Genomic DNA, 16398 nt, shown 5'->3' with positions numbered 1-16398 from the left:
TGCAGCATAGACTGATAAGAACTTTTCGTTACTGGATTGTGAATTCAAATTGCACAAAATTAAAAATAATTAATATTTATTAATATTTTAATAATGTTTCAGGAATATTAAAATATAATACCTAGGTTTATTATATAAGTGGACATATAACCTCTATAGAATACTCCTGTAATATTAAAAAAATATTTATATTTTTGAAATATTATAACATTATTTTAATTTTTTTTAATAATATTCATGTAACATTCTAGGAACATTTTGCGCTTGTAGGGTTTATACGTCCTTAAAATGAATGTGTTTCGATAAAAAAGATATAGTAATCGGACTCTGTTGGCAATAACAGACACATTCGGCGTGAAACTCTCGTGACCACAAAATTCTTATCTTATTATCGAGCATCTTTCTTGCTGACTGGAAAACTCAAAGTCCGATAGAAAATTCTCCTATAAGAATTGATCGGACTATCATTGTACTATGTGGGATCAGTGGAAAGGCTCGCGGAGATGCGAAATGGATGACCACCCTGGTTGTTTTATATGATTTTATATATAATTTACTTGGATACATATTCTAAGGTGTTCGTCGCGATACAATAGTGTGTCGTTATTACAACTGGTCTACGATTAGCAGCGGCAGCTTTCGTTTTCGTCTGGCACGGCAAAATATATAATTTGTTTCATCTATCTACCTCCCCTCGTCACTCTCTCTACCCACGTCACTCTCTTAATTCCTTCCCATCCTTCAACCCGTCCCGAAGCGAACGCAATCGCGATGACCTTATGAGTAACCATTTAAAACCGTATTACAAGCATCATCCATAGAGATACACATAGTCTATCGATAGCCCCCCCTCCCCCCGCGGTCCTAAACGAGGTTCCTCTCCCGTCCGGGTCGACGTCGTCCTCGGCGCGGCTGCAAAAAGAAGCGCGATCAGGCGACAATTTGTGCGATAATTAAGTACAATCGACTGCCTGTCCTCGCCAAGACCTGCAAAGCGACAACAAGACTTTCCAGGTGAAACTTTTGGGAGAATACGCCATTGAATAGAAAGTATCAAAACTGATCGGATTTGAAAATGAAGCGTGGTATTTAACGAAGTTTAATTCATTGAGATTTTATAAAATTGAATATTGATCATTGTAATCAAATAACATGGATATTCAATTGTGTTGTTATCGTTACGATGGCCCTCTTTTAGCAACAAGTTCCGATTTTCTAAAAACTTTTCAAATCGGACTCGTACAAATCGTTTAAATAGCGTACGTTCATTGAGTTTAACTTGGAACGCCCTGTACAATATCGTGAAATTATTTGAGCCTTTTGATCCTTCGCGACTTGGCGATACGAAATATCTGAAAGAAACATGCATGAGAATCTTATCTCTCTTATTCTTCGATTCTTGCAACGTTGAATCTCTTCCAATTTGATTCTAGATCCTTGAATTCCATTTTCAGAATGTTCAGATGGACCCCAAAGTTTTAGCTTTCTTGGATTCCAAACTCCAAAAGTACACGGATTCTTAGAATCCGCCTCGCGGATCCTGGCGATGCTCCAGTCAACAGTGCGAATCTCCAAGAGATGAATAAAGACATCCAGAAAGCGACATTGTTCTTCCTATCTCTTAGACGTCTCTCGGGGCGTTCTCGCATCTCTCAGGCTCGTATTTTGAATTCCCGCTGGTACTAAACGCGATTGTTTGCTCTCGATCGTTCAATTACGCGCGTCAGATGCGAACGGGAGATTGGTTAAACGCGCTCGAGTCGGCGAACTTAATTAGAAAAATGCGTACAAAATAGGAATGTGGCGTACGCTCGTTTCCCTACCCCCCCGTGAGATGAAGGAAACGGGGGAAGCATAGCGCGGTAAAATAGAACACGTTACTGAGAAACTAATAGATAATCGTCGAAAGACAATTTTTACTGGCCTCGATATCGTTTCGTTGATCTGTTCCTTCGAGTCACAATTCTTTTTTTTTTTATTTTTTACGTTATTCAATGCGAAACAAATATATTTGCATTCCACGGAGAAAAAGAAGAAAACACAAGTAGTATTAGGAAGTGCAACTAGAAAGAACAGATTTTTAATGAGATCGAATAATAAATTACGTGTCGTCAGATACGCCAAATCGTTAAGGAAATCGACTACTCTCGGATTTTTCGAAACATCCGTCGAGAAATTGATAAATGGGTTACTCCTGAACCTTTCAAACGTACCTAATTAAATAATCTTCCCGGGGATAATACCGTGTGCTTCATCTCGCGGTAATCAAAAAGACCGCTACAGCGTTACAAAATGCTCACTCCCTCGCTCGTCTTGGCACAGAAGTAACTTAATTATCTTATCTCCTAAACATATCGACATGGACGGATTCCAGACGGCGCGAGTGTAAACATTTACCATCTTAAATATCGACGGCACATCGATAATTTGCAACTGCATTTTTAAGTGTTTCCGAACATTTCTCAACGTTTCTTTTATCAGTAATACGTCCTAAAGAGATATTGTAAACAGATATTTAATCCGCTCAGTTCTATATTTTTTCAACGGCCTACTGTGATTAAGAAATAAAGAAATTTTCGTGAAGGAACTTATAATATAAATAGTTTTAATAATAATCCTAAAAAATTGCAATTACAATACTCTTTGTTTGCGTTGTCGACGTTGTACTGATCTGCCACAATTAGCCCTAAAGCTGTAATTATTTTGAAATTATTGTTCAGGAAGCAACACTTCAGCCGTGGTAAAGAAAAAAGTTCAAGCGATCTCGATGCAAGAAAAAGGAAGAAAAAGCGCACCGTCTCGAATCGCGATAGTCTAACACATCTAGATTTATTATTTATACAATGATCCGTTCTTATCATAATCGTTCTTTCGCGCCTGTCGCAAGGCGTGACTTACGTGTACATGTACATGAATTAGACTTACATTTACGCTTCCTTTCGCTCTTTATTTATACATAAATATATATATTTATATAATATTTAATATATGGCCGCTGTTTTTGTGCGATATCATGTTCAGCCTCCCTCTCCGATAGGAGATGCTATTCGCATAATAATACAATAAAAAGTATATTTCAATGATTTTTTTCTTACAAGCTAATTTTCTTCGACTTATTAAAGATTGATCCATCAGAATTTTTTTAATTAATTGTAAATTTCTTGTTTGTATAAAATCAGCCACATAATAATACTTAATAAGTCTTCACATGTCATATATATTTATATAATCTTTGTATAATTTTTTAACGTCTGAATTTCAATATTTTACTAAATTTTACAAAATTCTCTTAATAAATTAATTCAAAAAATGTTATATCCCTGAATATATGAACATTTTTTGAGATTTTTGTACGTAACTTGATAACTATTAATGCCTTGATATTTCCAAAAAGAATTCAGTCACCAAGAAAACAAAGATACCTAAAATACTTAAAATATCTTCATATAATTTCATTTGTATATTCTACATACAAATAAAATTATAACTTCATGATGACTTGCTTTTTAATGAAGTTTTTAATGAAGCTCAGAAGAGCGGATAATTCAGAAAGAAAAGTATGGATTCCAGTTACACACTTGCAAGATTATAATTTAACAACACCAAAGTGATCAAATTCATCATATTCGGCGGAAGTATCCAATGCTCTCGTCTCTGTACTTGAAATGCAAGACGATCTATTGCCCTAATTGCGCGATAATGATATGGCGATTATCCTCGAACTTTGTCCAGTCATAAAACTAACGTGTAATCATAATCGGCGGAGGGCGGCGAACATGACGCTCTCGTTACGCAGAAAGATACATAAGCTTAAACGGAGCTAACTCGCGCCGAGGAAAGTACGAAAGTTACGTTCTCCAAAAAATTATGTCTACGTGGGTTTCTTTTTGTACAGTTGTTATCATGAAATAAATGATGATCGCGGTTGAACGTTGATGAGCATGAAAGGATGATTGTGCACATCTCCAGTTTTCTCTTCCTTCTCTTTCCTCTCGGATACCAGATAGGAAACGCGAAAGAGCGCAGGCAGATGCACTCTATCGTAGCAAAACGTTCTCTTTCTTTCTTCCTGTAGTTTCGCACGAATCAGGTATCGCGAACAATGAAACATTCACGTGAATCTCGATGCTCAGGACGATTCGTATCAACGTGGATACCGCAGCTGGTTCGCAACCAATCAATCTTACGTTCAAGATCATATAATCCTGTGTTCGCCAAGAATATGACCAGATCATTGGTTTTTCCAATCGAGGATCCCTGGGCATCACTCGTGAATCGAGCCTACGTTGATCGAAACTACCTAACTCGTGTTCGTCGTCAATATATCATCGGTAAATAACGTGGCTAAAAGTGCGACAACCACGCCGAAATCAGGTTGTTCCTGCCTGCTCTCTTTCTTGCTGACTGTTTCTTGCCGATCGACGCGATTAAAAGAGGCCCTTCTTCTTGTTCTTCTTATCTTTACCGTCAACAGCCCTGAAAGGAGAATTTTCATATCAAGATTATTGTTTGCATCGCGCAAATACTAGTTGTACACCGATCGACGCTTTTTGATAATCGGCATATACGTGACACGGGATGTTCGATGAAGAGAGTGAGGACGAAAGAGGAAGTGATCTTGATGAAGTCTGGAGCAAGAACTTTCGTCCTCGATTATCTCCGTTTATATGATATCAGAAAGTTAAATTTAATTAGCAAAAAGAATAATTTGAAACACAGGAACGCTGATCTATGCATGACAATTACTACACTAATTCTTATCAAATTGCGCTTTTTTCATAATTACGTGAGAAATTCGCATGATAATGAATATTTTAAAATGTTCAAAAATAATATGATTATATACAGATGTTATTTAATACATTTCTCTTCGTATTGTATAAGAAAATTTATTCTTTTCTCTTTACATAACCCTACCTTAGATTTCGCGGAAAAAATTTGTTTATTTAATGCCTTGTATTTGCGCTACAAACATCCTAGAAAAATGCAGAAAATCGAGATCCGAAAACGTCGACAGTCTCAACAAAAATTTCTAGAGCGAGACGCGATTCGTAACATACCGTTATGAAAAATTGTTATGCCTATTGTTATCGCCGGTTCGCAGACTGTAATGCAAAATAAATATCTTGCGAATGAAAAATCTATTCATGCGAAAACCATGCTTCGAACCCATCCTCTGTTCGCGACCAGGGAGCAACATGCTGATCTTACGTGTGTATCCAGAAATCAAGTTTCGCGTTTCCATTTCGTGCTTCGTTGCTTCCGACTTTTGTTTAACTCTCTTCCGCGGCAAATATCATGTTCGTCTTTTCCGCGGATACAAAGATACGAAGTCGTTTGTATTTTACGATATTTGAACTCTTCAACGTTTTATATAAAACTGCAGGTACATATACACATCGAGAGCATCGTCATTTTAAATAAAAGTCTCTCGAGGGAAAATGAAAGAAAAGAACGAGGCGAAAAAAATGCGAGTAAATTTAGAAAGACGTTCTGTTTGAAAATCCGTTATTTATTCGCTTTGATTCAAAGTTCAATTTGATGTGAAATGTTTTATGAAAAAATCAACTGTATAAAAAACCGGATCTAAAATGACGATATAAAACTGATATAAAAATGATATAAAACTGTAAAAACATTATATGCACATGGCAGACTATGAAACATAACAAAAAACGACAAAGGAAAATTGCGTTCGTTTTTCACGGATTTCCACATTTTTTAAAAACGTTTAATCATTTACTTTCTCTTTTGAAGTCCTATTGCGAGAATCACAGTCGCAATTTTCCTTCGCCGCGTCGCAAACGTTTCGACAAGCTAAATAATCGTAACGAGGATTGAAAACGGTTAGTAACGGTTTTAGGTAAGCATTGCGTTTATTTGCGAGAGATAAAAAAAGATTATCAATTACGAAATTAACAATGTATAATTTGCGAGTGATTATTAGTAATAGGCGGTTATATCCTCTACCAAGCTGTCTCTGCTTCCTCTCTTTGGGATCGATCCTCCGCTATTCGGAGAGTCTCGTTAGATCGACGAAATAAAACGTCAGTCAATCGTGTGCGAGCGATCTAAATTACGAGCGTGTACTTTTAGGCAATCGCGAACGATAAACAGGAAACGAATGTATAAGAGTAAAAACATATGAGACACCGACAGCTTGCTGAGAGTTTACAATCGACTTGAGACTTTACAAACCGCGAACTTACGAGATGGCCGTTTATATCAACCCTTTACCGCGTGTCTCTCGTGATCGGGACGTTTTTTTTTTTGATGATAAAAATATTCGTCGAACGTTGAACTTCTCTCGCGACTTTTCGAGAGACGAGTCTGTAGGCCTGTTCTTTTTTCATACCCCACCCTCTAAATTCTTTGGAGTAGAATCTAATTCTAAAGAGTGACAGAAAGTGACAAATGAGCCAGTGTTGAAAAAAGTGGCTCAATTGTCAATTTTTAAGAGTGAGATTTCACTCTTCAGAATTAGATTCCATTCCAAAGATTTTAGAGACCAGGAACTTCTTGCACGGTTCATCTTTTGACTTTTTCTTTCATTTCAGTATAGGTTTTTTACTATGTATAATACCTGCGCAACGACAATGTACCGACATCATTAAGAGTTACAGAATCTAGGTACTGAAGTATGGAAAAAGAATAAGCCTCTCTTAGAGGAAGAGGGAAAAGCTTTTCCAAAAGCTTTGCAATTCTCATAACGTTTCTACTGTGCTCTCGACAGACGGGTCAACTTACCTTTGCCACGCCATGATAATTCGTGAAATATTGACCTGGCAAAAGTTGGGAATATGCAAGAAACGTGTACAGCCCGTTCGTCGTGAACAACAATACGGCCGCGCTTTTGCTAGCATCAACAATTCGAGAACATTCCAACAAATAGCGTCACGAATACCTAAGTATGATCGGGAACGAACGTGACACGGATGTGTGATGCGGCAACCACACTGTCGACAGGGAGAATAGGAGAGATCGATTATGGCACGCGATGCGGTAAAGGGTTAAAGTGTGCGCGTGTACATGTATGTGTGTAAAACATGTTGGTCATGAGTACAAAAAATGACGCTCTTGCTCGAAGATGAATGACATACAATTTTGCGCCTCTTTACATACAATCTCGAAGTTTATCAAAGTTGAAGTGCCAAAAATACGTTGCTAAATGTACATATCGCTTTATATATATATATATATATATAGACTTAATAAGTCGTGTGCGCTGCATATCGCCCAGACCGCGATTTACCGGAGCGCAAAAGCCCGAGACTCCACATTCGCGCCGAGAAAATGACGCACGAGATTCGCGTGTGCGAGTAACGAATCGCGCTTGAGATGTACATTGCGTGAAATACGTAATTCACAACGAAGGAATCTAGTCGTGTAGGAAATTTGAAACAGAATTCGACTTAGCAACGGAACTTTCTTAACTTTCTAGGCCGAAACTTTCTTAACTTGAACCTTCAATGACAAGTTTCTTTCAATTTGCGGTATTTCTCGTTCTTGCAATTAATTTACTTCTAATGAGATACTCCAACGCGATTAAGTATCGACTTGAACTTCCATCGAAATAAGACTTGCATTATATGACTTGCATTTTAGCATTAAGCTAAAATGCTCCTTAAAACTTAATTCGGCAAATGTATGTTGAACGGACGCCCGGTTAGAGATACTCGCTAATTAAATATTCGCATAGCACAAGAAACTGAGTTCAACTTCCAAGAATGCAACCGTCTGCCGCGCGATTTCCATGTCTTCCAGGATACTCCACTCCTACTTTCCTCGGATTTAATTAACGTTAAACGTACGCAATGTCTCCCGACGAGAGATCGTTGACATAACGATTAATTAACGCGCGAATGAAACTCGTTGACGAGTGAAGTGAATGCGAGGAGATAAGAATCGAGAGTAGAAAATAGCAAACAGAGATTCACTGAATCACGCTTGTAAACGCATGTCTCGTGTCGTGCGATGCCTTTACGGGACGCAAGAAATGTACAGTCACTTTGGATTACGATATGTATCGAATGGGTTAATGAACGCACGCACACGCGTGTCGAGTAAGTGCAGCTTATCGCAACAAGCGGTATACAAAACCGTTATACTTTCAGGTCTATTTAAAATTCAAAGAGTCCTTATCGAAAGATTGATTGAATCACTAAACAAAAAAATTCATATAACAGCTGAAAAAATTAATTTGATAGTTCTGTTAAAAATTTGGAGTGAAAAGACGAAAATAAACTGGTAACAAATCAAAGGTAATAATCACTTGAAAAATAATTTAAGAGAGAGATTTCTGCTTTATATCAAATTCGTTTGGATGCATTAATGTACACTGATGCATAGTAAAATATATTGATTTAATCTGAATATAAAAGTAAAGTGCAAATATTATAAAATACATATTTTGTTCAACAACATAATAAAGTATTAACAATTTCGCAATATAACCGTTTTTATATTCATATTAAACACATCTTTTACGTCAATCTATACGGCTTTATGTACACCAGCACGCAATGGATGCATCTAAATGAATTCGCTATTAATCATTGCTAAGACAAACGCTGACAATGTTGTAAAATTAATGTAAGTAACGTTGACAAATGGTTGAGATAGGCAGCACTTACTCTTCTCGAGTATGATAAGACCACCTTTCAACCCTTATTCAGGCGATCGATATCGCGTGTAACGTTTTCGAAAATAAAGGACTTCCTTTCCTTACTATTTTGATTTGAGCCACTGACTAATCTAAATTATTTTGATTCCCACTCCTGTCAGTCCAAGGGAATATTCGTCGAGTGATACTGTCGCTATTAAAAGAGGGCAATCTCTGGATAAGGGTTGACAATGGTCGAGCACGAGGAGCGGTTGGCGCGGCAATCTCGGAGCGGATCTCGCTAGCGAGCGAGAGCGGTCTGGGAGACGGTCTCTATTAATCAGGATGCTGTACGACAAGCTGTATCTGTGCGGGGCTCTCTTGAGGTGATTTGAAACTGGTGTGACGACGAAGGAGGCTGCTTATCCCTCGGGACCCCCTCAACGTACCCCCGCCGCCTCCAGATCCCTCGGAGGACATCGATCCCGTCCTAGATCAGGAGGATACCCCGATATGGTATACACACAAGAGAGACAAACAAACTGGACTTTTTTTGCGAATGTACATCCGATAGCAAGCGAATTTTTTCTGCATCTCGAATATAAAAAAAAACGCGCGCGGACTTAAATCTACGTGTACCCGCGCGTTTAGATCAACGGGACACTAAACGGTGCCCTGGAAAGCACCGCCGACGTTCTTTGCACGATAAGTTTTCCGTTTTCTCTTTCGGATTTCGCGGGAACGATGCAACAAACGTCGGTGGCGATTTAGCGTTGAATGTGCTTGTCGACCCAATTAATATCCTAAAGAAAAATGTTTCTCGAACGCCTTTCGACGTCTTTTAAATAACAATTATATTGCCTGGATTAAAAAGAAATGCTTAACGTCTAATATTACACATTTAATAATAATATAATGTCTTTAATTATAAGTTAAAATTAAACAGCCTCATTCAGCGCTAAATTCGCGATAATGATACGAATGGAAGTCATAATACATGTGCGGACAATACGACGTGAATATAAACTGTAAAATAAAATTCGTTCAGCGATGATAATCTTAAAGTTGAATCGATAATAATTATTATTCCGTTATTAGTGCAAGCTTCGTAAAAGTGATCGGGATGTAAAGGATCTTAAATGTCAAGCGTGAATGGAATGTATTGCGGTGTAACAACTATCAAATTGCACATCAAAGTCTAAACACGTAGCGACTACGAAATACTATAGCGAGAGCAAAATCTATATTATACAATATGTACTTACTACCGTATCTTTCCTTTATCTATGAATTTCTCTCCGACTTTTTGATAAAAATATTTTACTTCAAAAAAGACTCTTAAACTAAAGCTATTTTAAGTTCATTTAAAGTGAAGTATTACAGTCTTAATTTATGAAATTTTATTCAATGATACTAAATATAGCTTCCGTAATGTGATCCCATTATGATTTCGCCACGGCAAACTAGACTCCATTTTTGATAAACGATCTCTGTAGCCGGAAGAAGATACGATGGCAGAACATAGTGTACAAGAAAGCTATTAAGCTGCGTCAGACTCTAATTGCGCCGAATGCTTTTTGCGCCAGTCACAAACCGGATGTCTAAACAACTCCGAGAACCATACTAAATCACCAGCGGCTAAGCATCAAGCGATATATAAATGCTTCGTACATCGTTCGCAATCGGGTTAGAGATTTAAAATTAAAAAAAAATTTTAAAAAAACAGAATAAGCTGAATATAAAAATAAAAAAATATATAAAGACGTTTCTAACAAAAAAATTTCGTGCGAAAAATAACGATATATCTTTCTTGAGACACAACGGAAACATAAACGTATGAGAATGCAAAAAACGTAACACCTTATCTTGTCGTTTTCGTCGATGCTACTTACTCTTTCGAATTCGCTTCTAAGCTGCGTCTACGCAATTCTTCAATACTGTGTCCGGTCTGCTGCTCCCAAGCAGTTTTCTCCGCCTCGAACGCTCGTCTCTTCTCCTCCAATTCCCGCACTTGCTGCTCCAACGAGCGTCGCATTTGTTCGTGCCTTCTCTGCAACTATTTACGGAGTTCCCGTATCTCGAAGTTAGTACTACTCAGACAATTACGTTTCACCGAACAATGTAAAAACACGTAAGACAAAAATTCGCGTCGATTGAGAATAATTTTATGTCAGAGCAAAAAAGGACCTTGAATAAGGAATTAATTTCTTAAATGCTAAATTTATTCTCAATTAAATAATCAGTAATATATCTAATGGTCGGATAATCTGAACGAATTTTTACCAATCTTGACTTAAATCTCAAAATAAAAAAAAAGATAACATCGATGGCATACTTCACTTACATCCGTCTCGGAATCCTTCAACTTCTGCCTCTTTTCGCGAACTTTCATTTCGAAAACTTGCTCCATCTCCGTTTCCATTTTCTTCATCTTGTTATCATGTTCACGTTTCTCTTCTTCCAACTGCGCCAACGGATTCCTAAAAAGATTCAAATAAATTCAAACTAAAATGTATGAACCGATGGAATACCGAATATCGTATCGTCGAAATACAGATACAGAATGACGCGTGTGACATTCAGGTGCCCTCGGCACATAGCTCGGCACATAGCTAATATTGAGCGCACTACTATTTAATATCCCGTATGAAATCTCGTTAGCTCTTTGCATGCAATTCGGAATTTCATTTTTTTTGTATTCTAAAGATAAACTTTCGATCCTTCAAGAAAGATTATAAAAATTCTTAATTAATGAATACAATTAGATACATATAGTATTGTATATTTTAATATAGAAATAATTATTAACACAACTAACATAAATTGGCGGATTATTATGAGTAAATAATTACGTAATGTTGCAAAGAGATAAGAGTAGATCATATTAACAGACGTGGCGACATCGTGGAAAAGTTACGTGTCCGGTATGACGAATATTCCGAGAAACAGAGACACACATATTTTCCATAAATGTATTTTTTATCGCGAGAGATATCTAAAAAATAACAATAGAAAAATTATTCTTAGTAATAGCACGATAGAATAGCCAATTCATCGGTAATAAGCTTATAAGTGCTTTGGGATCGTAATCAGTTGGACTAAACTAACTAGAGCTCGGATTTGCATCAAAACGATGTTACGCAAATTACAGATGATAATTGGTGCATTACTGTATCATTACAATTAAACATTGCTCCAATTCCACGAGATCCGATTATATTCCGGACATTTGTTGTGATATTTGTGCAACATATCATCACAATGCAGAAATACATGATTTTATATCTATATCACGATTTTATATCTATATCAGAGTTCATAATATAATACGAGAACATTTTATAAATCACTAATATATTCTTATCATCGATTTGTAATATCAATTGTTTTTTATACGCGATGCAAATCAGAGCTCTTACATAAAAGCCACAACACATTTATAGGTGTTATAAAAAATACTACAAAAAAAAAGTAAGTAGATACGCTTCCTCTTTTTGTAAGAGAACTACTTGTTTGTGCTACTAATGCAAAAGTAAACTCACATAAATAAAAAGGCATCAAGCAAATCTAAATTGTGTTACGTTCAATATGGGAAATCTAATTTTCAGTTATTCTCTTTTTAAACAGCGTACAAATAATTTGCATCAAGTATTATTGCGGAGGGTTCACTGAGCATATCAAATGTAAGCATTTGAACGATCTCTCGCAATAAATAAATCAAACAACATGCATCTTAATTTTGAAATTATATATATAATGCAGCAAAAATACAGAGTCGAAAGAAAATACGTGACTTATATAAATTACAAGCTGAAATAATTAAACTAATATTTCAATTGAGTTATTTGCCTTGAAAACCAATTAAATTACGGATTTAGGACGTATGGAGTCTTGTTCATTAAATTGTCTTTTATTAATTTTTCCGCTTTTAATTTTGTGATACTCTGCACAGTGAATCCTCCCAGATTGAAAGATTATAGGGATAGTCTCGAAACTCGACAAGGCTTGTGCACACAAAACCATAGTATATCTTTTTGAGCCTTATTAAAGGACTTACCACACCGTCATGAAACTGTTCATCACTCCTGGAGGGCACAAACTGACCAATAAGAAATTCAACATTAAAATTCGCACGGGCGACACGCTGTCGAAGGGTTGGTTGGTCCGTTCCTCCCGCTCCCTCGGCAGCGTTCTCGTGTCTAGTCTACGGATACAGATCCCGCTCGCGATCGAGATACACTAAGGTAATTCGAACGCGAGTCACTGGGGCCTTCGATAGTTTGCATGCACAACCTTTCTCTGAATTTTCTTCAGGACCATAAAAAAGAATGGAAAGACAGAAACACACCGTGTGGTACAAGCATGTTTCGTACAGTACACGCAATCGACTCGCAAGAACCACAGCGTTATATTATTGGTGATACTGAAGCTCGAAATAAACGATCACGCATACACAGTCGAGTGCTTCGCCGAGATACACACCGCGTGCTCAAATCAAACTCAACGAAACAAACAACCTTGCTCGTGTTTCGAATAGAAAAAGCGAGCGTCGTAACAGCGGACTCGACTAAAGGAGATAAGTAGTTGTCCTGTCATCTTTATCACATCCGGCAATAATATTAATATTGCGCCACTGGGGCAGGTGAATTAATAAATTGAGCCGCATTATGCGCATGAGACTAAATCTGTTATATTAAGAGATGTTTTCGAGACTGCAGTTTTTATCATTTGATTCTAGCGATGAAGGATCGAATTAATTTAAGGAGACGAATAATTTAGATACTTTTTTCTATTAATCTATTTTTTCTTTTCTATTAACCTTTTCTATTAATTATGACGCTCGATTTGTCTATTTCGATAAGAAAAGACATATCTACTTTTCGACAAAACTATTCTAGTATAGTAATCAAATGTATGAAGAGAAATCGTACGGATATACTTACTTATTCGAAGCCTTTGTCGGTTTGCCGTCTACGCCTAGACCGGCCAAGGTGCGACATCTGAAGTTCTCGTAGTGTACGTTGTTCGTCACGTCTTTTAAATCCTGCACGTGCGTCCTTACTACCATGTTTCGGAGCGCAATAAAGTCGCAATGTTCCAGATTCTCGACTACGCAAAGAAATTAAATAGGAATGAATTATAAAAAACGATACATAGTTTGCATAGAGGAAAAATATGCATTAATCACATTTCTAAGATTCAAATGACCTTACTCATCTACTATTTTACATACTATTTATTTTATATTAATATAAACAATGTAAAAATACGCAAAAATATACCAGAAATAAAATTAAGTATAGCTAAACAAAAAACTTCAAAACATAAAAACCAGCTTGACTCTAGTTTTTTAGTTAATTAAATGATAACTTTTGTTTAGCGATAAAATTTCACGCAATCATTTCGATTCAATGATCCATATATACCTTCTGCAATTCCCCATGGATATTTTCTTCCTCGTATTTTCTTCCCGTCATGTTCAATAACTGTATTTGCTCCCACGACTGCGAATGGCACTCTGTCCCTTAATAATTTATGGAGTTTGGCGTCCTCTTCTTCTTCGACCTCCGGGAACTCGTAGATCTTTATTTTGTGTTGCGCAATTTCGTTCAAGATCTGGAAAACGAAACAATGATATAAATAATTTAGAAAAAAAAATATCCAAACAAGTCCAGATTCACCGGATTGCTATTACATATTTTATTATTTTTATAGGAGATTTATATGAGAAAAAGTTTCTTAAAGATTACATTTCTGTTATGTTTCCTCTATTTTTCAGTAAAAAGCAAATTCTTTTCTTTTTCTTTAAAATTGTAGTATATTATAAATAGATAAATCGTACCTGTTTCTTGAAGTGTGCGCATTCATCCGGCGTCATGGTGTCCGCCTTGGCAATAACAGGTATGATATTAACTTTGTCGTGGAGACGCTGCATGAACTCCACGTCAAGCGGCTTCAATCCGTGACCGGAGGGCGCGACGAAGTAGAGACAGCAATGCACTCGACTGTCTGGGATCTGCCGTCTCGTCACGCGGGATTCTGCGTTGAGGAATTCCTCGTATTTCGACTCGATGTAGTCTATTACTGGCACCCAACTGAATAAAAACAAAAGGCGTGATTCAAATAAGTTGTAGAAGTCCAAAAACGAATACATGTGGAATTTAATCGGAAGCTTTCAACTGCTTCGTCAGATTATTACCAGTTACTGTTGTCCACAGCGTCACCGAAACCAGGCGTATCGACGACCGTGAGGGTGAGATTTACTCCCTTCTCCTTCAACAGCACTTTGCTAGTCTCCACGGCAACTGTTTTTTTTATCCTGAGGCTGGGTCCGGGATATTCGACACTATATATGTCTGCCAGGAACATGGAGTTGATCAAGGTGGATTTGCCGAGACCGGACTCCCCTATAAAAATATTAAAAACTTAGTATGTTTTGATAGATATATGTAATCTTGAGATAATTTAATTTGTGGGACTTTTTTAAAAATTAAATAACACGACGAATTGAATAAACAATAAGAGTTTAACACGAATTGTACAATTATAGTAGAATACGTATTTTAATTACTAAAATAATTTGATTAAACATTTGCGAAAACGTATAGTTTACAGTTCTAATTATAGGAATATTCTAAAAAATATTTTAATCGTGCACTATTTTAGTTAAAATATTTCAATTGAATGACTTCTTTTCAAATATATTCTTTTGAATATTGTTTCATAAATACTTTCTATATGCAAAAAGAACTGTTTAATTCTTAAGAACAACTTCCTAGCCATTAAATATCCCGTCATAACGATCATTAATCTCAGTCCAAATATTTACGGTCGACGTTTCTAGAATGTTTCGCATCCAATGGATTCGCGGTCAAATAAATTCGATGACGGTGTCCGAAATATAATGAGACGAAATGAATGATGCCGTGACCTCTTAATGCGCAAACCTTGAACCAGGCGAAGTGCCGCGCCTACGCCTTCAGCCAAGGGTAAGCTCTTGAATTGTGTGTGTTCTCTATTTACGGAGGAACGGCTCCGCTTATACTGCGCTTCGTTTAAGATCGACAGCACTTTAGTCAGCACATTTGTTACCACCTCCTCCTCGAACTCTCAGCTGAATTCTAAAAGTGTTTTCCATGCCAATGTTGCGTACATATTTCCAGATCAACATAATTTAATTTTATGAAAGCATTTATCATAAGCATTCGTCATAAGGAATATAGATAATTAAACAAATATGACATCCATACGTTAAGAGCCTTCAATTATACTGCTCCGTCCTGCAGTTAAGAAAACCGGAGCTAAGTAATAAATCTAAGCAGAGAGAAAAAACACAGGCTGGCAATTAACAATTTATAGCCTTTTTCAATCGGCGAAGTCGCAAAGTCGCTACGCGATGCGTTATTACCGCAAATTGGCTGTTTCGAGTATGCATCACGGTAATTCATAATAAATAATGACCGAGGTCAACGTAGAGAGAGGATACGACGGTCGACGAAGGTCGAAATCGAACGTGTTCTGCGGATGAGCATCCTCGCGTGTGAGAACCGCTGAACCTCGGCGACAGCCTTGATCCAACAAGCGAGGAAAGAAGCAAACGAAAGAGAAAGAGAAGAACTCGCACGTGCTCGGCAGATGGGAGGTTGCATCGCGAGATGATATTCCCGACGAAATGGGAATACCGCTGCAACTACCGAAGAAACGGATCCCTTTGTCCTCTACCCGGTCCAGCTCTCGCGAGACAGACGACCGTTGTTCTTCCGCTGCCGCATAATGGGCATTTTAATGTCCAGCCC

At 37.2% G+C, this 16398-nt stretch overlaps 1 protein-coding gene across 8 annotated transcripts in view; it reads right to left on the bottom strand.

The window, feature by feature from the left end:
• Positions 1-3358: 3358 nt before the first annotated feature.
• Positions 3359-16398, bottom strand: part of pnut (septin 7-like protein pnut) — a 44114-nt gene continuing 31074 nt past the window's right edge. For 7 of the 8 annotated variants that reach the window (XM_018455431.1, XM_018455429.1, XM_018455430.1 and 4 more), the window contains 7 exons: positions 14802-15009; positions 14445-14697; positions 14029-14218; positions 13546-13711; positions 10947-11082; positions 10495-10658; positions 8504-9092 (listed from right to left, as the gene is read on the bottom strand). In XM_018455431.1, coding sequence (XP_018310933.1) covers positions 8939-9092; positions 10495-10658; positions 10947-11082; positions 13546-13711; positions 14029-14218; positions 14445-14697; positions 14802-15009 — 1271 coding nt within the window. In that variant the 3' untranslated portion in view covers positions 8504-8938. Of the gene's footprint in view, positions 4477-8503; positions 9093-10494; positions 10659-10946; positions 11083-13545; positions 13712-14028; positions 14219-14444; positions 14698-14801; positions 15010-16398 lie in introns of those variants that run through there. The other variant, XM_018455425.1, reaches the window with a different exon arrangement.

This window comes from Mycetomoellerius zeteki, unplaced genomic scaffold (assembly GCF_001594055.1).
Source record: "Mycetomoellerius zeteki isolate Tzet28-1 unplaced genomic scaffold, Tzet1.0 scaffold48, whole genome shotgun sequence".
NCBI lineage: Eukaryota > Metazoa > Arthropoda > Insecta > Hymenoptera > Formicidae > Mycetomoellerius > Mycetomoellerius zeteki.
This window is presented reverse-complemented; position numbering and strand designations above follow the sequence as displayed.